General features: G+C 39.1%; 1 protein-coding gene across 5 annotated transcripts in view; it reads left to right on the top strand.

Annotated features, from left to right (window-relative positions):
- The window catches only part of LOC122789926 (cationic amino acid transporter 3-like), a 184484-nt gene that overhangs the window by 66600 nt on the left and 95103 nt on the right, over window positions 1–22781 (top strand). For all 5 annotated transcript variants that reach the window (XM_044057397.1, XM_044057394.1, XM_044057398.1 and 2 more), the window contains exon 6: window positions 12163–12385. In XM_044057397.1, coding sequence (XP_043913332.1) covers window positions 12163–12385 — 223 coding nt within the window. The remainder of the gene's footprint in view (window positions 1–12162; window positions 12386–22781) is intronic.

Here is a 22781-nt window from a genome sequence, read left to right as displayed (position 1 = left end):
GTAAACAGAAACTGGTAGTTTTCTGCGCATGGAAGCGGCTTCTTGATATTTTTTTCTCTGCCCATCTCTTGCTGTACATGATGTGTTGGGACAGCACATAGCATTTGTTTAATACCGTAGTGCCTACACAGTATTTTTTCATGTGTTTTAAAATGTTATTGGTGGTAGCAAAAGTTAGATTATGCTCTTGTGTCTTCTGCTTCCATGATTTTAATGTCAGCATGTGTGGCAAAAAATCCAGACACCTTCCTTCCACTAGCTTATTTTGATTTGCAAAGATGCTTTGTCGTATTTGTGTATTTGTTGTAGCTGTAAATGGCTTCTACAATGAATGGTAAAGTCACAGGCAAATTTTCCAGAATACATGCATTGACCTCAGATTACTTTCTCCGAGTAGTCAGAAGATATCATCCAGGAGCACTGGTAAGATCCATATCTTTGTGTTCTAGTTTTTGAGAACTGCTGCTTTCCCCTTCTTTATCAGACAATATTGATACAACAGGTCTTGTAAAAATACATGCAGTAAATTAGATGGGAAGGCCGCAAAGTAAAAACTGTGCAATGCACAAAGCTACTTACTTTGTAGTATGGTTGATTCTCAAAGTCCCAGTCTTCTTTTACCGTGTTAACATTTTGTTGGGCATTAACAGGAAGACAGCAAGTTGTTACATCTGTGAAGAACAACACAAAAGGGCACAACAGTGATAGGCATGTGTATCTGTTGGTGGTGGGGGCTGGGGTGATTCTGCTGAATCACACTCGTATACTGTTGAACTAATGGGTCCCTACTGAAATGTCAGCACTCAATGGCGAGTGCCATCATACAAAAAAAACACTGAAAATGAAGGAAAATGGTAAATACTGAACATCTCTCTTCTCCTTTAAACTTGTTTTTTTGCAGGGGGTGGGGGAGGCAAACCCGTCACACCCCCTGATTGGGAAGCAAGCCCTCCGACACCCCAAACATATATAAACCAATTCCAAAATCACCATTCCTCAAAGAAAAGGTAATATTTAGATAAATAACAATCTTGGACTTAGTATATGTAAGTCTGTTTTTTAAGCCATTCAGTCTCAGGATTTTAAGACTTACTAAATTGGATCCTGATATCTCAAAAGGTTACCTGATCTAACACTTTTTGGAGTTCCTGTACAGTGAAGGTCCGTGAATGGCAGCACAACAAAATGGGGTATGCTAGACTAGGCATATTGACTAGTTAGCTGTTTGTGCTGGGAACTGGGACTCCTGAGGTCAGGTTCTTCAGTTGCAGGAGTGTTTGTTCTATCTACTACATACCAACAGGAGGTATTAATAAAGTTTGCATATTTCCACTTTCTCAGTATAATGTAGATCATTTTGGCATAGATGCACATGTACGTATTACTTCAATAAGATTGTAAGAGTGGAGCTGTTATGACTTTGTTATGAAAATATTTTGTTTGTATGTTGCTTAAAGTTAATATTATTGCATTATGGGGAAAAAGTATGCAAATATATGCATTAAAATGAACATTCACTTCTGCATTAAAATGAGCATTCACTTCTGAAGTATCCCAAATACTCCATTCCACCCACAAACATAGAAGTCTTTTTACAGTGTAAGCATGTAATTTACCTACAACTTGCTTGCAAGTAATATTTTTTTTGCCCTGGGGATGTGATTTGCATTCTTGGACATACCATTTTATTGAATGTTTCATCTCCATAATGTTTACTTTTTTGGGGGAGCATTCTCCTCAACCTATTGGAGCTATAAAAGTAGAAGGACAGATACTTGCATGCAAAGATTCTAAACCACTAAGACGTTCTAGCATGCTTGGTAGCGTGTAACTTCGTTTCCACTTTGATTCTTCTACTTCAACACCCCCCCCCCAAAAGACACCCTAGTCTGTTCTAATCCTTTCCACCATTTCTAGCGCAAAGTTCTTTTCTTACTAACCCCTTAATTATTAGGCTATCACTTCTAGTCTCCAGTGTTCAAGAATAAATTTTAGAGGGAGTTCCCATAGTTGTGCCAGTGCTGTATCTTCCTGTCTGTATTCAGGAATCCTTCATACTTAATCCTCAAGAAATTAGGGAAACCATACTTTCTTCTATCTGTTGTAAGGTACTCTAGTTACCATCTGCTTTCATTTGATCTTAATATATCAGTTTAGTCTCTCTACTTTTCCAGTTATTCAAACCCACCACCTGTAGGTATCATCTCCTTTAGGTAAGAAAGCACTTACCTGCAGCTATTTCTCGTCCATTTCTAACAATGTGAGTAACAGTACTACAGACTTTTAGCACATTCAGGAGTTCTTCTCTGTGCTCACAGTACATCCAACTTGAGTGTCTGTCAACCTGATTTGAACTCACTTTTAATTTAAGTGACTGTAGCATCATAGTTTAGTATAGAGATCAAATAAAGCAGTCTTAGTTTGACCGCATCGAAATGAATACCCAGCTCTAGGACATTCAGACCTCCCATCTTTTTTACAAGAATGCTGTTGTCCTATAATGTATTCAGTTTTTCAAAATGCACTGCCTGGACCCGTTGATAGTTCCAACCCAAGCAGTTTCTAGTTGAACTCTTCCCTTAATTATATTCTTAAATCTCCATATAGGATCATAGGAGGTTACTAGGCTAATAGCCCTGGGGCCCTTACAAGCCTAGCCAAGAGTTTATCCCCCAAAAGAAACCATGTTCTAACAGTAGGTTGTTCCAAGGTATTACTCGGTCATACAACCATATATTTAACATAATCTGTTGGCCATAAATATGTATACACTTGTTTCATCACAAAAGAAAAATAATTTTACTCAATACTGCCCTTGTTTTCATCTTATTAATCCTATACACAGATATCTTACCAAAACACATCTAACATCCTAAATAACAAATGTACTTCATTTTCAGGAGCAGCTGTATAAATAAGTACATCATCTTCAGTGATGAACTCTCTATTTTTTCATAGTCTGCCGTAGATCTTTTCCAACCTGACTCTCTGATCATAAACACTAAATGTTCTAATTAGAAAACAAACAAAAAAGGGAAAAAAGTATATTCCTCTTAGCTCCACTTGACAGAAGGTAAGACCTTGACATTCCTACATGAATTTTAACTTGAGTCTTGGACATATAGCTCATATTGAATCAGTAATTCACCTGTAAAGCCAAACTTTTCAGGTACTATTTTTGAATTAAGTCATTCCACTCAATCAAGGGCCTTATAAGCATTTCAACATAATATTAGTAATGGCCTTCTATATTCTTGTGCTATCGCCAGCAGGGTCCTGGTTTTCAATATACTATCAACAATTTGTCTTTCTTTCACAAACCAACACTGAAAGTTATCTGTCAACTGAAGTATCTGTCTATATAATATTTTTGCTGTCATAACTTTGTTGTCCTTTCTAATTGAATCAAACTCAAGGACTTTGGCACACCATGCCTGTCAGTCAAGAGCCACTTCTTGTAAATTCATATTCATGACTTCAGTAATGCTGTCCATCTTCCTTTCAGTCCGACACTTCTTCTTTTGCCTCTGATTTGCACCAGCATCAGGGGCTTTTCTGTTGAATCCTTTCTTCACATTGTGTCCAAATTATTTGAGTTTTAGTCTTACTATTAGGCCTGTGAATTTATTTCCTTAAGTATTATTTGTTCAAACTATTTGTAGTCCATGGAATTCTCAAAAGTTTTCTCCAGAACCAGAGTTTCAAAACTAACAGCCATATGTTACTACTGAGGAAACCATAGCTCTGACTGTGCAGACCTTTGCAGACTATGTGATGTCTTTGCTTTTGAAAATATTAATTTTGTGGCTGCAGTCACCATCCAAAGAGATCTTTTATCCTAGGAAAATAAATTCTACCTCACTCCCTCCACTTCTCCATCTATTTGCAAAGAAGTGATAGAGCTTGATGACATAATTTTCTTTTTTTTTTTTTTATATTGAGCAGTAAGCTTTTTTTCGATGTTGGGCGATGTCAGCTTTTGCATTTTCTAATTTTACCTTCATCAACAAGCTCTTCATCTTTTTCCTTTCAGATATTAAAATTGTATCAGCTGAATATCTGAGGTTGTTTATATTTTTTCTAGCAATTTTGATTCCAATGTCTCATTTGTGTAACTCAAAATACCCACAATATAGCATATACATTAAATAAGTAGAACAGCAATATCCAGCCTTGTTTTATTTCTTTCCCAAACTTAAACTAGTCCATTTTCAGTAGTCCAGCAATATCCAGCCTTGTTTTATTTCTTTCCCAAACAAACTAGTCCATTTTCAGTAGTCCATTTTATTCCTTCTTGTTTTACATACAGCTTGACTATGTACCCCTTTTCTGTAAGCACTAGCCAAAGTTTGTTATTGTCCACCCAGTCAAAGGATTTACACTAGTCACTAAAACAGAAGTAAATATGCTTCTGGTACTCCCTTATCTTCTGTGTTTTCCAGCAGATTTTTAGAATTTGATCTCTTTTTTGCTTCTGCTTCATCTGAAATCACTTTGCTCACCTGTTAGTCTGCAGTCCATATACTTCTGCATTCTAGTGTGTGGGATCTTAAACAGTACCTTGTTAGCATGTGAAACAAGTGCAATTGTTTAATAGCTTGAACTCTGTTTAACACTGTTTTTTGTGGGTTGGATTATAAATTGACCTTTTCATTTTATAGGGTACTGTTGTGTTTGCTGGCACATTCTAAACAGCAGTATAACAGCATCAATTTGCAGGATTTTAAGCAATTCAGCTGGAATTCTAACACTTTCTGCAGCCTTGTTGTTAGCAAGGGTTTATAAGGCCTGTTTAACTTTACTATCCAGGATATCTGGCTGTGATCAGAGAACATGCTATTGTATATATCAGTGATGTTAAGATTCTTCATGTACATCTCTGTATATTCCTGGGATTCACTATATAATCCCAAATTTCAGTATTTCGAAATTACTTACTTCTCCAAGTGCAACTAACACTAGGTAAGACTGCAATCCAAATTGTAGCTTGCTACAGATCCCCCACCATATCCCAAGATTCTCACTACACCTTTCTAAACATACTGGAAAATATTAAGATAGAACCAAACACCCTAATACTGGGTGATTTTAACTACCCTGCCATTAACTGGGAAAACTACTCATGTCCCAACACCTTTGCGCAACGGTTCTTGGAATTCATAAATTCCAATGCCCTGGATCAACTAATCCATAGTCCCACCAGGGGCTCCAATATCGTAGACCTGGTCATTACCAACATGGGAAATCAATGCTCCATACCTATGGTCACCCCCTCGTTAGTCAGGTCTGACCATAAGCTAATCACCCTTAACATCCACATCCCACCCCCACCCCAGTAAAGAAACCACCATAAAAACTTCTCCAAAGCCAACTTCATGCTACTCAAGTCAGAAGTGACAAACTTCATAACACCCATGCAGAAGGGAACTGAAAGTTCAACAGCTGAATCCTACACTAAGGCACTGTACGAGCACATCCACTCATGCATGAATCATGCAATCCCAAATAGAACCAAAATGCTCTCATCCAAAAAAAGAAGCCAATCTGGTGGTCCCCTGCCATAAACAAACTTTACAACAAAAGGAAGAAACTTTTGCAGAAAAGAGGAAAATCCCAGGATGCAAAAAACTCCCTTACTAGCCTCAGTAAGAAACTGAGATGCCTCATAAAATTCTCCAAAGCTAGTTACGAAAATAAAATTGCCAAAGATTCCAAAGACAACCACAAAGCATTCTATAACTATGTCAAGAATCTAAATGGCAATGCTCAGATCTGCTCTGAGCTAAAACAGAATGGCATTAAATATACTGATCCAAAGGATATTGCCAATATCTTGGCAGATCGATTTAGTGCCAACTTCACCCCCCTCTCACCCCCTAAATGGCCCGTCTCAATACTGGAAGATTGCCAAATTCCAGTAATAACGGCCACACAGGTACAAAACGCACTCTCTAAAGCCAAGAATACAGCATCCATGGGACCAGATGACATCCCGGGTCGTGTACTACATGAACTACAATATGAACTGGCACCTCACCTAAGTGTCATGTTTAATCATAGCCTCACCTCAGGTTTCGTGCCCACTGAGTGGCGCAGAGCTACAGTTATCCCAATCCACAAGGGGGGAATCCACCTTGGATCCCGGAAACTACCGTCCCATCAGTCTGACAAGCCTTATCTGCAAGGCCATGGAGCGTATTATCATGGAACTTATAAACAAAGACATTGGCAACCTTCAAACACTGGACCCCACCCAGTTTGGGTTTGTGAAGGGCTGATCTTGTCTCCTGAACCTGATTGACTTCTTTGAATCAGTCTCCAGAGCCATGGACAAGGGTAAGGTGGTCCACACAGCCTATCTAGACCTTGCCAAGGCCTTTGACACCATCCCCCACTCTGGAAGCATAGATAAACTTACTAAGTTGGGCATTAATCCCTATGTCACCCAATGGGTTGCTAAATGGCTTACCGATAGAACCCACACTGTAAAAGTAGCCGACTCCAAATCCAGCTCCAGACAAGTGACAAGTGGAGTACCTCAGGGTTCAGTCCTGGGGCCGCTCTTGTTTGGCATCTACTTCTCTGAAGTACAGGTCAACACTAAGGGACTCTGGCTAACAAAGTTTGCAGATGACTGCAAACTGGGAGCCATTATTGAATCCCCAAATGATGTGGATACTCTACAAAAGGGCCTTACAGAAACAGATGCTTGGTGCCAGAGCCATGGGCTCAAGCTCAATGCCAAGAAATGTATTGTTATCCCCTTTGGGAAAAAACATGTATCCATGAATTACCATATAGGTGGCAGTACGCTAAACACAGAAAGTGTGATAAGAGACTTAGGGACACAGGTGGACAGTGGTCTCACCTTCGATAACCACATCGCCACAACACCTCATCATGAAGGGCTTTTCATCCAGAAAGAAGGAGGTCATTGTCCCACTGTACTCATCCCTCATTAGACCCATTATAGAATACAACGCCCCATTTGGTATGTACCTCTCAAGACATCTGCAACAACTGGAAAGGCCTCAGAAATACCTCACTAAAAGAATCACAGGCCTAAAGCAGATGCCCTACGCTGATCGCCTTAAACTCCAGCTATACTCTGTCGCATATCGTCTACTCAGAGGCGATCTCTGCTTAACATACAAGGCCATGTCAAACCCAGAGCTGTTGGACATGCTACACTTAAAGAAATCCCAAGGAAAGTAAATAATGTGGGAAGAAATAGCCAGGGAATTGTTATGGCTAGGCTTGTATAGGCCCTAGGGCTGATAGCCTAGTACCAACCTATGAACCTATGAACATAGCCGAACACACCAAACACTGAAACCCTCCAACCGCGAAATTCAAAATCCCGACAGTACACTACACATACAACACACACAAACACATGCACACAACCCCCCCAACTCATATATAATATCCTACACTACAGATAAGCAGGGGGGCAAGCCCTCCTGCTCCCCCCACACCCCCCAACTTATATATACTAACTCCGAGATCGCACAATCAGACACACACAGGTAACTCACTCCCACACATTGTACACACCCTCGCACAAACACATCACACTCAAAACACACACTGACATACACTAAAGCCCCTAACCAACACACACACACACACATACACATACATACATACATACCCAACCTCACATCTTACCATTCACACACAACACCTGAAGCGCTAATTCAAAATCTCTGCACTTCGAGATTTTAAATTTCGCACTTCTGGTTTATTGGTATTTCAAGACTTTGTTATTTTAATTTCGAAATATTTGTGATTTCAGTATTTCAAAATTAAATAGGGAACCCATATTCCTGCCACCTCTTCTTAACATCTTCTGCTTCTGTTAGTAACCTATGTCATGCCTGTTTTTACCTGGAAGTTTCCCTTAATATCACCAAACTTATCAAATGGATCTCGTCATTTTATCGTCTTCTTAGATTTCTTTGTATTGCTGGTTTAAATATGGCTTCTTCTCTCTCCTTGCTGTTCTCTGGATCTCTGCACTGAGTTTTACATAGTTGTATAGTTTCCCTTTTCCCATTGCATTTTGCTCTCCTCCTTTCCTCAGCCAGTTCTAAAGCCATTTTGTCTCCTTAATCTTCTTTCTATCTGGAATATTTTTCATCTCCTGAACAATACTGTGAACTTCTGCCCCTAGATTTGCAGGTGCTATATTCACCAGGTCTAATCCTCCGATCTGTTCTTCCCTCCACTCTACAGTCAGATGGAATACTGTTGAGGTTGTGAGGTTGTATCTCACAGTCAGATGGAATACTGTTGAGGTTGTGAGGTTGTATCTCAGTCAGATGGAATACTGTTGAGGTTGTATCTCACAGTCAGATGGAATACTGTTGAGGTTGTATCTCACAGTCAGATGGAATACTGTTGAGGTTGTATCTCACAATCAGTTGGAATACTGTTGAGGTTGTATCTCACAATCAGTTGGAATGCTGTTGAGGTTGTATCTCACAGTCAGTTGGAATACTGTTGAGGTTGTATCTCACAGTCAGTTGGAATACTGTTGAGGTTGTATCTCACAGTCAGTTGGAATACTGTTGAGGTTGTATCTCAGTCAGTTGGAATACTGTTGAGGTTGTATCTCACAATCAGTTGGAATATTGTTGAGGTTGTATCTCACAACCATTGGAATACTTGAGGTTGTACCTCGCTATCCTGGACACTTCTTGTTTTCTTTAGAAGACCATAAGGTCTAGTCTCCTTGCCTTCATACTTGCTCTGTGGGATATAATTTGGATTCTACTGCCCCTCTGTCGTATTTACCCTATATGCCACATTTTTGTTAAACTTCCCACGATAATATATTGTCCACAGATTTATTTGCTAAACCTTTATGTAAAATTTTAAGCACGTTATACATGCCTTGATATGTCTGCTTATTTTTTCCATTTAAATGTATGTATTTTACTTTTCTGTTCATGTATACGTTTCTATTTCTTTCTTTTATTTTTCTTGTTGTTTATTTAATCACAAAAATTGTATATTTTTCTTCTGTAGTGGAGCTTTTCTCTCCGAACCTCCACTCAAAATGGGTTTCTTACCCGGCTGGACTTTCCCCGTAACCAAACGTCAAATAATTAAATAAATAAAATGCAATTCTAAACATTGTGATAAGCTAGTGGTCTGAGACACAGTCATTTCCAGGTCTAGTTTTTGCTGAATGTTTACAACTTGTTCATCTCCGATTGCAACTGATTTTGGTATTGGCCATCTGATGACAGCCATGTTGAAAGACATCTTGTTGGCTGTTGAGAGTGTTTGCTATGACCAGTGAATTATCTTGGTAGAATTGTACCAGTCTATATCCTATTTCATTTCATAATCAAAGGACAAACCTGCCCATTATTCCAGCTGTATTCTAACAACCAAATGTAGCGTTCCATTCTCCTATGATGAAAATAACATCTTTTCTGGTGCTATTTCTAAGTCTTGCTGCAGTTCCGCATGAAATTGGTTAACTTCATCCTCCTCCTCTACTTCGGTAGCTGGAGCATAAATTTGTATCCCTGTAATGTTGAATGGCCTATCTTGTAGTCTGTTTGAGATTATTCTAGAATTTTTCTGGGTTGTTACCAAACAGTGATTTTGACATACTTTTTATTAACTATAAGGGTTACTCCATTTATTCTGCAAGATGCTTGATTGCAGTAGAAGGATCTGATGATTATCTGATGTAAAATGGTCCATTCCAGTCCACTGTAGTGTGGTAATCTCCAGTATATCAGTCCATCTCAGATTTACCTTGGTTCATCGTTCTCATATTCCAAGTTCCAGTGGTGTATAGTTCTTTGCTGCTCCGGACTTTACTTTCAGTTCCAAGCACCTCAGCCAACAGATATCCTTCCAGTTGTAATCTATCCATGCAATAAACTTTAGCAGTACTTATGTTTCTTAATTTTCTATTTATAATTTTATTTTAATTTCCTGGACAATATCCTGAGCTTCTGTCCATAGTTCTTCTTGTCCTCTATCCGCAGCAGTAGTATGTGGCTCCCTGTTGAAATGCCAACAGTCGTTTGACCATGTCCTGAAATCCAAGAAGAAAAGACAAAAAAAATAAAGAACAATGAATATCAGCATCACTGATATAGTTTAAACCAAGCCTCCATACCTCAGAGAAAGGGGTATAGTGCAAGAAATGGCATTCTCCTTCTTAGTGTATATATAAGCAAGCGTAAGTCAGCGAAACGTGTATTCTAAATGTTAGTGAGCACAGGAACAGAACCTCCTCCTGTATGGGTCTTGGAACCTAATTTTAGTAAATGCAACAGTAAACCAGAAAAGTGTTTTAAATAGAGAAAAAATATGTTGTAATGTCTTATATTTTTTGTACAAAGCAGTGACTAAGAGAACCTGTCTTGTACATTTTCAGTAGCACTACTTTTTTGCACATTTATTATGCTGATATCTTTTGTTACTCCGACCACAAGTCATAGACTAGTGGCAGTTGCAGGACAGTTTGGGATATAAGTAGCAAAAAAAACCAAAGTTTAGATAAAATCATTTTATGGTATGAGAACATCTGAATAACTTAACATGCACGTTCTTATTTTTTTCTTCTTTTTTATTACTTGCCCTTTTTTGTATACAGCTGCTAGCACCAAAATATTAACTCAATCAATATGTAATGTAAATAGATAATGTTCGAAAAGAAAATGTAAAAGTTTTATATTTTTATTGAACTGCACCACTATCCATTTAAAAGAAATAACATTTATTTTGAACTGTCCTATTTTAACTCTATGTCAGTGTTTAAATCCATCCATTCTGACGGAAAGAGGATCGTATCTGGTAGGTAGTGATGATGATGATGATGACTGTGAGCTGCCTGTCTAATTGACTCCCTCATATGACTGCTGTAACACTTGGTGGGAATCCGATCTCTAGGCAGGCTAGTACTAGCCTGCATTATGCTGCCAAGCCCCCCTAAACAGTATTATTATTTAAGAACTGTGTTCCAACAGAGCACCCGTGAATAATTATCGAGTTTAACATGCAATCATCACTCCTTCAGTATAGTGTTATCCCTAAGAATATAATGGTGCACTGATATCAGGCTGGGGTTATGGACACAGAAGCCCCTCAGTGCAGATCTGAATAGATGAAACAGTTTTGCTTCTCAGTACAAAGACGTTATTAAAAGCTCTAATTTTGTTTAGCTGCAGAGAGCATTACAGTCACTATAATTGGTCATTCTTCCTGTTGTGTAATGCAGAAACATTAGGGGTGCTTTGAGAATCTTTGTTGCAATGTTGAACCATATATTCAACTCAGAATTGCCCCATGTCTGCATAATATGCTTTTTGCAGCCAGTGTTTGGATGGCATATGGTGTGAAGGGTTTATCCTGAAACATCATATCTCTCTCCATATCAAGATGGAACATATTGAAAATGCCTGAGGTGCACACTATTGTAATTAAGCAAAAGTACCAGAAAACTGCAAAAATTATTTCTTTCTTAAAACAGTTGTAACAAAACCCAAGCGAAGTGCCAAAAAAAGGAGACCTCCAAGACTTCCAAAATGTATTAAATGTTAGCGCTTTCATTAACATTATGATCTGAGGAAGTTCATGTACATTGTGAACGAAAGCGCTAACATTTAATAAAGGTGAGTCATGCTTAATAAATCGGATATCTGAAAGCATGTTGATGTTAATAACAAATTCTGTGTAGTTATATTTGCAAGGAAAGTACAGCTTTCAGATTCTATTACAATGACAGTACAGAAGGTTTCTGATAAGTTACAGCTATACTTTACTGTCCAGATTTTGGAAGGATGCCTCTGATCTTTTACAATATTTCTCTTAAAAATGGAATATTATTTTGAAATGTTCAGAGTTAACAGTACCAGCATTGAAAAATGTCCCTAATTTGGAGCATTTTCCCCCATTGTTTTTGTCCATAACGCTGGAGGTAAAACTTGAACCCTTCATCATTATAGCCCTGCAGTCATCTGTATGTATAATCCCTGAGTTGTGTTACAGAAGGTCAAAATACTCATCTTAGGAAGTTTTGTCTGACTTAAGGTATCTGCTTAAGAGAACTGTGTTGTGAATATGCATGACAATCAATGAAAATTAAACTAATCTTAATTTGTTTGCTAAGCTTTCTTTTTTTCCTGACAGGAGAGGAAGCCAAAACCCCACAGCGCTCCATTCCCATTGGTATAATTGTGTCATTGTTGATTTGCTTCTTGGCATATTTTGGTGTCTCTGCTGCTCTGACCCTCATGATGCCGTATTATTTGCTAAACAAAGAAAGTCCCCTTCCTGAGGCATTCAATTATGTTGGCTGGAATCCTGCTCGATATGTGGTGGCAGTGGGGTCTCTGTGTGCTCTCACAACAAGGTATGTTAAGGATTTATTTACTGCGAACCGGTGTACAGATGCAAAGGGCTGTCATGGGGGATAGCATTATGAATCTCTAACACCAGTCTAATTTTTTGTCTTTTTCTGTATCATACCATTTGATACATTTTCAAAATTGTTTAAATAAAAGTTTAGTTTTCTCAGATTGTGTAGTATTGCAGAAAAAAAAATGCATTTGTAGGTTAATACCCTCAGGATACTGTTGACAGGTGCTGGTCTTTTAGCTACCTATGACAGGTTATAGGAGTATCAAAGAAATTCAAGGGAATTTCTTTTCCACACAAGGAAAAAACACTTCCCTCGTGTAGAAGAACCAAAGCAAGAATGAACAAACCACAAAACACCTCTGTGAGTAACTGTGCAGATGTGACTAACTGTAAGTGTGCAAGTGTGCAAACATCAGTAAGCCATTCCAGAAGCAAGTCAGTTTATGTGTACTCTAGGTAATCAGTATATGAACTTATTTATTATCTGTGGCTTCAGTTGTGTGTAATTTTGTCATGGAACATGTTTCAATATCTGCTCTGTCTGCATCAGACAGTAAATATTGCAACAAATTTGAGAAACAGCAGTCTTTTGTTCATTGATTTAATCATGTACATCGTACATTCGAAGTCTAATTAAAAAACTAAAACCAACCACCCTAGCTGCTGACCTGCTGCCTGCTGAGTATCTGCAAAAAGCTGCAGATGCAATAGCATACCCCATCTCCATTCTAATCAATCGAACCATAACAGAATCTTCATCCCCACAATCTGGAACATAGCCCATATCATTCCATTCCGTAAAGGTGGTAGCTCCACTGAACTGTCTAATTTCTGTCCCATAGCCATATTGTCACCATTGGCTAAAATCATGGAAAAATGCATTCATAAGCAACTGCTACAATATCGGACTCAAAACAACCTACTGGCTAGCTCCCAGCACGGGTTCAGTCCACACCATAGCACCACCACAGCCCTCCTTGCCTTCTCTGATGTCATAAACAACAATCGTAATAGTAATAAAATATCCTCTGCCATATTTTTGGATCTCTCCAAAGCTTTTGATATGGTGGATCACCAACAACTAATTCACATGCTAAAGACTCTATACCTAGACACCCAAGCTCTACAGTGGTTCCAAGCCTATTTGAGTGGTAGATAACAGGCCATCCTATGGCAAAACAAAATTTCTAACCTCCTATCTAACACTCTGGAAGTTCCTCAGGGCTCCATACTTGGACCACTCCTATATTCTATATTTGTCAATGATCTCTACACAGTCATCCCAGAAGCTAATTGCATTCAGTACGCAGATGACTCCACCCTGATCTGCTTTGCCACCTCCCAGTCTGATCTACAAACACTTAGCCAAAACACCTTCAGTATAGTCGAAAATTGGCTAACAGAATGACACCTCATCCTAAATCCAAAGAAAACTAAGCTACTGCTGCTCACCCCTACTCGTAGGTCCACTGTTCTATCCTTCTCTATAAAATCTGACAATGGTACCATAATCCCCCCAGATAGCTACACAAAGCTTCTAGGTGTCACTGTAGATAATAATCTCAAATTCGATCTGCATGTTAATCAGACTGTTAAAACTATTGATAAAAAACTCGGCTCACTCTACAGGATTAAACCCCTCCTAATACCACCTGCTAAAATAGCCATTGCACGCTCTCACCTTCCTTCATCTCTCCTTTATGCTTCCGTTCTTTTCACCAACTTAGGCAAAACTTAACTGAATAAACTCTCTAGCTGTTATAATCACATAGCCTGATTTGCCACTGGTATGTGGGCGTATCTTCGTTGAAGGTTGTGCGTCAGGGCCGGCAACTGTGCACGTAAAAATCTACTGCCAATCATTAGTGGACTGGAGTTCCGCTGTGGCGTCCCCTAACCGGGAAAAGCCGAAAGACACAACCACAACAACATGCCATATAAGATACCACTGTAAAAACCTGAATCATCTAGGATGTTAGAATTGCCTTGTCTATTTCACTATAACCAACTTTTAGTGGCACATAAAGTACTCTACTGGCCTGATAATACACCTGCACTTAAAAAAGTTATCAACCCCTGCAGTAACCTAAGACCTCTTCGCTCCTCTAACAGGTTACTAGTACAAACTGTCAAAGCCAAATATTCAGCTGGTGACTGTTTGTTCACCAACTATGTCGGTAAAATATGGAACTCGCTACCTGCTGAAATTACCCTCAAGCACCCCAAGTCAATTCAAAAAAAGTCTTAAACTATATTTTAAATCACACTGGCTATGTCCTTTTTCCAAGCCAGACTAATCCTCTCACTATGTTTTGTACCAAGTCATTCATAACTGTGCAGAATAGCATTTTTTTAAACCTTACCCAAAATTAATATCTTGTGTGATTATGTTTATGTATAGCCAGCTGAACCTGTAAACTTGACTTTTACCAAGTTTTTTGTCATGTTGTGTTTACCTTTGAGCTTTTCTCCCCAGGGCCTCCACTGAAAATGGACATGTATCCAGTTGGACTATCCCAGTCAACAAATGTAAAATAAAAAAAAAATAAAAAACAAATGTGTGAAAAATGTGTTTTTATCACGGTATTCATCTAGGTTGTGCCTGAAATTTGCCCACTGAAATCAGTACAGTACTTTGGTAAGCAAACTGAACTAGATACATATAAATTATTTTTGTATATGTGCATTCTCAGGTTATGAGGCTGAGAAAATGTTAGATAATTTAAGAACAAGTTATAACCAAGTAGTGATGATATCAGCTGAGGTAAAAGCCAGTGCCATCTTGCAGCTGTCATAAGCTCTTCTTTTCTTTCTAGTTGAGCAGGTTTTGAGTGTCAGTGTCATTTTTAGTAAACCAGTCTCCTTCTTACTGTCATTCTGACAGCTGTCCCACTACCCCACATCCTTCGCTGGGTCTACTGGTACTCTAATTCATCCCCCACCACCAGGTCCAATGCCCACATTTACAAGCCATTGAGGAAGCCAAGTGTGTCTTAGAGGGGGAGTCCACTGTCAGTCTTCTAGCTGTGCTTTTTATATACGACCTACCCACTTTCCCCACCCCACCCCTGTGGTCAAAATCAGTAGGTCCTCAAGGGACTTGGCATTACATTTCCTGTGCACTGATTGCAGAAGCATTCAGTATTTCTGGATGTTCATTATAGACTTGAAGAGACAGTGTCCTTTTCCATAGTCACCAGTTCCTCAAATGGACCTTGTAATGTACACATTCTTGTGGTTACAAACTCTAGCATTGATAAAATCAAGAAGATACAACTGTTTGGACAAAGAGTGTGTCCGAGCAGTTTTAGACTTCTTTGTCTGATGATAGTGTCATAATGTCCAGGACATGTTCTACATATTTGCTCAGTAGTAGAAACCAAGTAGCATTTGTATTTCCTAGCCCTGACTTCCATCCGTTGACATTGCACAAATCTGACTCTCATCCAGATCTCTTACTTAAGTAGAACGACTGTTAATTCCTTTGGATATTGGCTAGGGTTTCTTCAAGTCAAGGCTGGTGTAGGTCTGGTTTCTTGACATCTTTGTCAGCATCGTATTAGATTATGGTGTCATATTCTTGCTTAAAAATAATCCAAAAATATGTAAGGTTCCTTATTTTATAGTTAGGAATCTTCTTTGTAAGGGTAGTTTGGTACAAAGTAATCTGTATTTGATTGTGTTTATATACAATAAGAACTGGTCTTGTTCAGATAATACCTCAGTTGTCTATGAACATCCAGGGAATCCAGAGTCCTTTCTGAGGAGCTCTGAGGCTGAGGGAGAAAACTGGTAGATTAATGGTCTGATTCAAAGAGAGCTCATTAACCACCTTGGGCATGAAGGAAGGATTGGTCCTGAGGGAGACCCTATCTCTATGGAAGATAAGGTAAGTAGTAATGGAGATAAGAGCTTGGATTTCAGAGATTCTCCTGACAGAGGTAAGGGCCACAAACAGGAATGTTTTCCAGTTACAAAGCTTAAGAGATACTGAATGGGCTGGTTCAAAGTGAGGCAATAGGAGATCCCAGGAAGGGAGGAATAGGCTTACGAGGAGGTCTAATATGAGGGACCCCTTTTACGAAGAGTTTTACATCTTGCCTGGATGCCAAAGGAGGTAGCAAGTGTAGACAGGCAGAAATGGCTGACAAATGCACTTTTACAGAAGAGTACGTCAGCCCTAAATGAAGCAACTCACGCAAATAAGAAAGGACCAAAGGTACTGGAGCAAAGAAAGGGTCCTGTTTGTTCCTGAGACACCACTTGGAGAATATTTTCCTTTTAGATAAGTAATTTCTCCTGGTACTAGGTTTCCTGGCCTCCTACAGGACACTGAGTACATCCTCGGAATACAGGTGTCTAAAGGGAATCAGAAATCTATCACCCAAAAGGTCAGTTTGAGGTTGAACACGTGAGGGTGGATGAGGGATCCCCTGTCTTGTGTGGGTAGGTAGAATAGGTGAGGTAATTTGTGGTGACTGCCCTTGGCTAATAGAAATAGTTGGGGAAACCAATGCTGTTTTGGCCAAAAGGCAGTCATCAACAGGATTTTTGATTTGCCCCTCTGAATCTTTACAAGGACTTTTTGAATCAGTGTGAAGGGGTGGAGGCATAAAGAAACATCCCTGCCCATGAAATAGAGAAGGCTCCACCTTCCAAGCATGTGGATGCAGAGTTGTCGTGCAAAGCAGACGCATCTGTCTGTTCTAGGAGGAGGCAAAAAGATCTGCCTGTGGAATACCCCACCTGTGAATAAGATCAAAAAACACCTCCCTGTGAAGCATCCATTTGTGAGAGGGTGCACTCTCTGCTGAGGGAATGTATACAGCTTGAAGGTGTATGTGTAGTTTCACCACTAGGGACCAAATTTGAATTGCCAGGGTGCAGACTGGATAGAACCTTTTCCCTCCCTGCATGCTGACATACCACAGGACAGTCATATTTGTCTGTGATTACCTTCAAGGTGCCTGCTAGGAAGATCTGTTGGAAGATGTAATTGCCCACAAGAGCAGCTGGTCTAGTACTATGTGTGAACCTATAAGTAGTCTTCAGGAATGGTAAAATCAGGCATATACCCCTGAATAATAGAAAGGAAGTTGTGTGTCATCAGAAAAAGATTGGTAATGAATACCTCTTACTTGCTGGATCTCCTAAGGGTCAGCAAAAATACTGTGAAAAGAAGAGGTGCAGAGATTAAGCTTTGTAGCATCCGACACACCAGTGGGTGACCACTAGAGGAGATAAGCCCAGATACCACTTGTGTGTAATATGAGAGCCAAGAGAAAAACTACTCTAGAATAGTAATGCTTAGACCACAGTAAGATCTATGCCATTCAATCAAAACTGCACTAACCTCTGCCAAAAGCCACTGAGAGATGGAGAACCAGGATGGTATATACCAATTGATGTCCTTCTATTCTCATGTGGCAGTATTCATAACAGTAGGGAGGACATCCAGACAGTATACCAAAGTCTTTGGATAAGGGGTACATGCGACGTTGCATGTTAGAGCCATAAAACGATGTCTGTTATGTATGTGATGTCTGCACATACCGAACTCGGAACTTCTCTGCTGCAGTGATCTACGAACCTGGAACAGACTCTCCATCTACATAAAACAAAGTTAATTCCTGTTCGTATTCAAGTGCATCTTGGATCTATGGATGGGAAACGGAAAATATACTCCAGTACTGCCCCCTGTACTGCTACTGCTAATGGACAGAGGCAGCCCCTAAATGCATGTGTCCCCTCAAAATGTCTATGGTATGACCTCAGTTGTTCTCATTACTGTTAATATATAATTATCAACCAGGGCCACTCTCTAACCAAATGGGATAGGTTAATTTGAGCACATATATATAGATATATATATATATATATATATATATATATATCTATATATATATATGTATATGTATGTATATATATATATATATATGTATGTATATATGTATGTATATACGAATTGACCTCCTCTAATAATCTGTCCACATCCCACTCACCTCCCAGTTCTATTAATACTTGCTCTTTCTCCTTTCAGAAAGTTTCCACTACAACAATCAAAAAGTACCTCAAGAAAATTAAAACAAGTACACTAGCTCCAGATGAAATACCTAGTGATTTCCTAAAAATAGAAGCCATTTCAATTTCCTTTCCAATATCTTATCTATTCTTATAAATATATCTACTCAGGAATTACACGTCCCAGTTCACAACAGAGGTAACTCTAATAATATATTCAACTTTAGACATATTGCCATTCTCTCCCCCCTTTTGCTTTTGAAAATCCTTGAAAAATGTATTCATAATCGAACAATGGCTCATTTACAAACAAACAAACAACCCACTTACCCACAATGAACATGGTTTCAGACCAGGGCATATTGCTACCACAGTTCTCCTAAACTCCACCAACACTATTAACCTAGCCAGTGACAAAGGTGTGCTGATTTCTGCCATGTTTCTGGCTCTGTCTAAGGCCTTCAATACCGTTTCCCTTAGCCTACTTCGAAATCAGCTCTCTTCACTTGGCCTATCAAACACCTCCACCATTTGTTTCTCCAGCTACCTTTCCAATAAACTCTTGTCTGTAAAATAGATTAATTTCTATTCATCCTTCCTACCCATCAAAACAGGTGTTCCCCAAGGTTCCATAGTAGGGCCACTGCTTTTCAACATATTTCTCAGCAGCTTACACTCTGCCAAATGTCAAGCATCCCTCATACAATATGCAGATGACTCCACTTTAATATGTACTATCTGTACTGCTAGTAACCTTATTTATCTACAACACATCATGAACGAGTCATTTTTATCTGTTGAAAGCTGGCTCAATAACTCAGTCCAAAAAAAAAACAAAGCTGTTAATATTCTTCCTCAAAACCCTTTACACTTCAAACAAAATTTCTCAATAACAGCCTCTGATATTACCCAATATAAGTCATCCTGCTTACCAAACTACTAGGCATGACAATTGATGATAATCTGAAATTTGACTTGCATGCACAACAGATTATCAAAAAAAAAAAAATTCACCAAAAATTAGGGACATTCTATAGAACAAAAAAAACTACTTTACTTAACTGATTCATTCAGGAAACTGCTGGCCTCTGCACTCCTATTTTTCACCTAAATGTTAAGTTATAGTGAAGTGTCCATCCAAAATAAACTGAATCAGTGCTACAATAAAATAGCAAAATTTGCCACTAGCCAAACAGAACCCATCACTGCTTAACCCTAAAACAGCTTGATTGGCTGTTTTAGGGCTAAAACTTTAGTGCTAAAACAAGTCACTCATACCCAATTACGCATAGTTCACAAATTAATATACAAACCTGAACAAAGCAAAGCTATAGTAGACTTGTTGTTTACATACAGCCTGCTAGGCCACTTCAATCTGAAAACAAAATGCTCCTCACTACCTACAAACCTCACCTGTCAGCAGGAACCTCTCTGTATTCCAGCTATGTAGTCCACTCATGGAACTCTATCCCCTCATTCCTTAAACATACTAGCAACCTTTCCAATTCCAAGACCAATCTAAAAAATATCTGTTTGACACAACCATCAAAACAGATGCACGACCTCCTCACTATAATATGCCTTTCTCACTTTGAAGCACTAACACCTCCATATCTTAGCAGGTTGTAATTGTCCTAACATCAAAGGCAGCTCTCATTTAATGATACAAAAGTACTAATGTATGCTCTTCCACGTCTTCATCCTAGTAGCTGACACTATTTATTTCCTGTCTAGTGTCCTTCCATAACGTTCTTGTCTCGTGTCCTTAATTTTCCTCCTGCACTTTACTCCTCGTGTTATTCTGTTACTTTAGTTTGGCATCAACATACTCTTATTATTCTCACTTCATATATTCTTAGAAATATAGTCAATATTTCAAATAAATGTGTAGTACTTTACTTGATATAGGCTATCCATTTCTGCAAAGCATCTTACTTCTTGCAATACATATTATATTCTTGTTCACAAGTTCTCCTGGCGATCTTCTATAAGTTCATTTCAGTGTATTCTGGGGGCTGTTATCCCCTTTAATAGGATGCACTCCAATCTATTGTAAAGAGTTTATCTGTTGTTGTACTTTTCTCCCCTTCTATGTAATTACTTATCAACTGTTGTAAAATATTTGTCTGTGTTTCTGAAGCCTTTCTCCCCAACTCATTGTAAAATAGTTAATCTGTTGCAGGGCTTTTCTCCCCTGTATATAATTATTCATCAACTCACTGTTAAATATTTATTCTGTTGCAGCACTTTTCTCCTTTTGAATATAATTACTCATGAGCTGTTGTTTAAATGTTTTTTTTTTTTAATATGTTGTGGAGCTTTTTTCTCCCCAGGCTTCTGTTGAAAATGAGCCATTGCTTCAACTGGATTTTCCCAGTTACTGAAGGACAAATAAAATAAATTATTACTCCCTTAATACCTTTGCAAACTACTTGTATTTCTTTGACTTTTGATGCACTTTGCTTTCTGCTTTAGTGCATCATTGCTAATGCAATGGTTGAGCCATTTTTTCTAAAGTCCCTTTTCTTTACTAAGAGGTTCTGTTCTGTGGCAGGAGCAATTTGTTCATCTGAAACAGAAGTTTTGACATCAAGGAACTTATTTGATGCGTCTTTGGCTGAATTTATCCTTCCTAGCAATTATAATTCAACATTTTGGCAACATTCCACATTTAGTGATGTCAACACAGCTGTATCGGTGTGTGCTGTGACCGAGTGGGCCTGCTGCACAAATATGTCTATCCCATAAACCTACCACTTCTTTTCGTCACTAATGCAGCTTTAATCTCAAGCCATGCTGTCATCAGTAAAGTCCTGTATATGCATGCCTAAATACCAGCAAAAGTGCCTTTGTCCCCAGCAGATTACCATCAAGACCAATATCTGCATTGACCTTCCTATCCCAGTGTGATATCAAAAACCGCTGAAACTGCTGCCCATTTAATCCTGCCACTTCAAAGGTGAAGAAGAGAGAAACTTATGGCCTGCTTTATTTGAAAAAAAAAAAAAAAAGATGGCAGCCATTTATTTACTATTTATTTTAGTTAACATTTGTTTACCGGGAAAAGTCCAACTTGGAACAAAGCCAGTTTTCAGCGGAGGCCCGGGGAGAAACACTGCAGACACATGGCTTTGTAATGTGGGAGGAAACCGGAGTACCTGGAGAAAACCCACACGAACACAGGGAGGACATGCAGACTCTGCACAGAAGGCACTCCAGCCAAGAATCGAACCAGAGAACCTCTTGCTGTGAGGCAACAAAGCTACCGTTGCACCACTGTGCATCAACAAATCTTCATGGGGCGCTGCCAGGACAGCTCTTCCCATAGTGCCAATCATGTGAGAACACTATCAAAAGGAAAAACAAGTAGTCCAGATGAACACAAGTGTAGGTTGAGGTAATCAATATTTCATTGTCACAAAGATCAAGTGCTTTCACCCTTTAAGTTAATAAGACTTCATCAGAAGTACATAATACAAGCAAATATGTTATTTAAAAAGTGATGGTGGTTACATGATTCCAACTGAAACACAAGGCTTTAAAGCACCAAGATAAAATGTTATTAGCTGACAACTGTAAGTCTAGCTCTTGCACTCAGATAGGCGAGTTAAAGTGGGGTCAGTACTCCTGTGGTGATTCCTGGTCTGGAGCCTGTTACAGACTCTGATTCTGAGGAGGAGTAGGTTTTGGACCTTGTACAGCACCTGCATTCCAAGTGATCCACAGTAGCCACTTCATGGTGTGTCAGCCACACAGTGACAGTCGAAGCTACTGGATGGGCAATAACTGTTAACAGGTGGCAGGCCTGGTTTGTTAGCTTTGCTTGCGCAGCTAAACTGTACTTTGTTAGTGGAGATATTATTTAATGAGATTGGTCATTCAATTCATAAACAAAATTTAGTACAAAAGTGATTATTCAGCATTGTTCTAAATTGTATTTTCAAGTGTGTGGCTGCAATGCATTTAGTTGTGATCATTTCAGGTTGGACCATTTGCCACGTATGGGTTGTACCCTTAGAGAGTCTGGTCAGGGACCTCCACTAGGCCCAATACATCATTGGGTGGTATCAATGAGTGCCCATTTTCCCATTCCACAACCCCTGGCACTTATCAGTCATGTGCTTGATACCAATTTCAAACTCACTCCCAAAGGCAGTGGTGAGACACAGCAGTACTTCACTCCATGGTCTCCATGGTATACTCAGAGTTTCCAAAGACCTCTGTCTGTGAAACAGATGAGGGTAATGATTCCACCCCCTGCTTCGCCTCCCAGTTGATTCCTCCTTTGAAAAGGCACTCTGTCTTATTTGGAATAGTTTCTGCTAGCCTCAAGTCCCTATTCCACCCCTCCAGAAACACCTGGGGGC

The sequence above is a fragment of the Protopterus annectens genome, chromosome 15.part0 (assembly GCF_019279795.1).
Source record: "Protopterus annectens isolate FY-2018-M chromosome 15.part0, PAN1.0, whole genome shotgun sequence".
NCBI classification, from domain to species: domain Eukaryota; kingdom Metazoa; phylum Chordata; order Ceratodontiformes; family Protopteridae; genus Protopterus; species Protopterus annectens.
The sequence above is the reverse complement of the archived record's forward strand: the minus strand, read 5'-3'. Positions and strand labels throughout refer to the sequence as shown.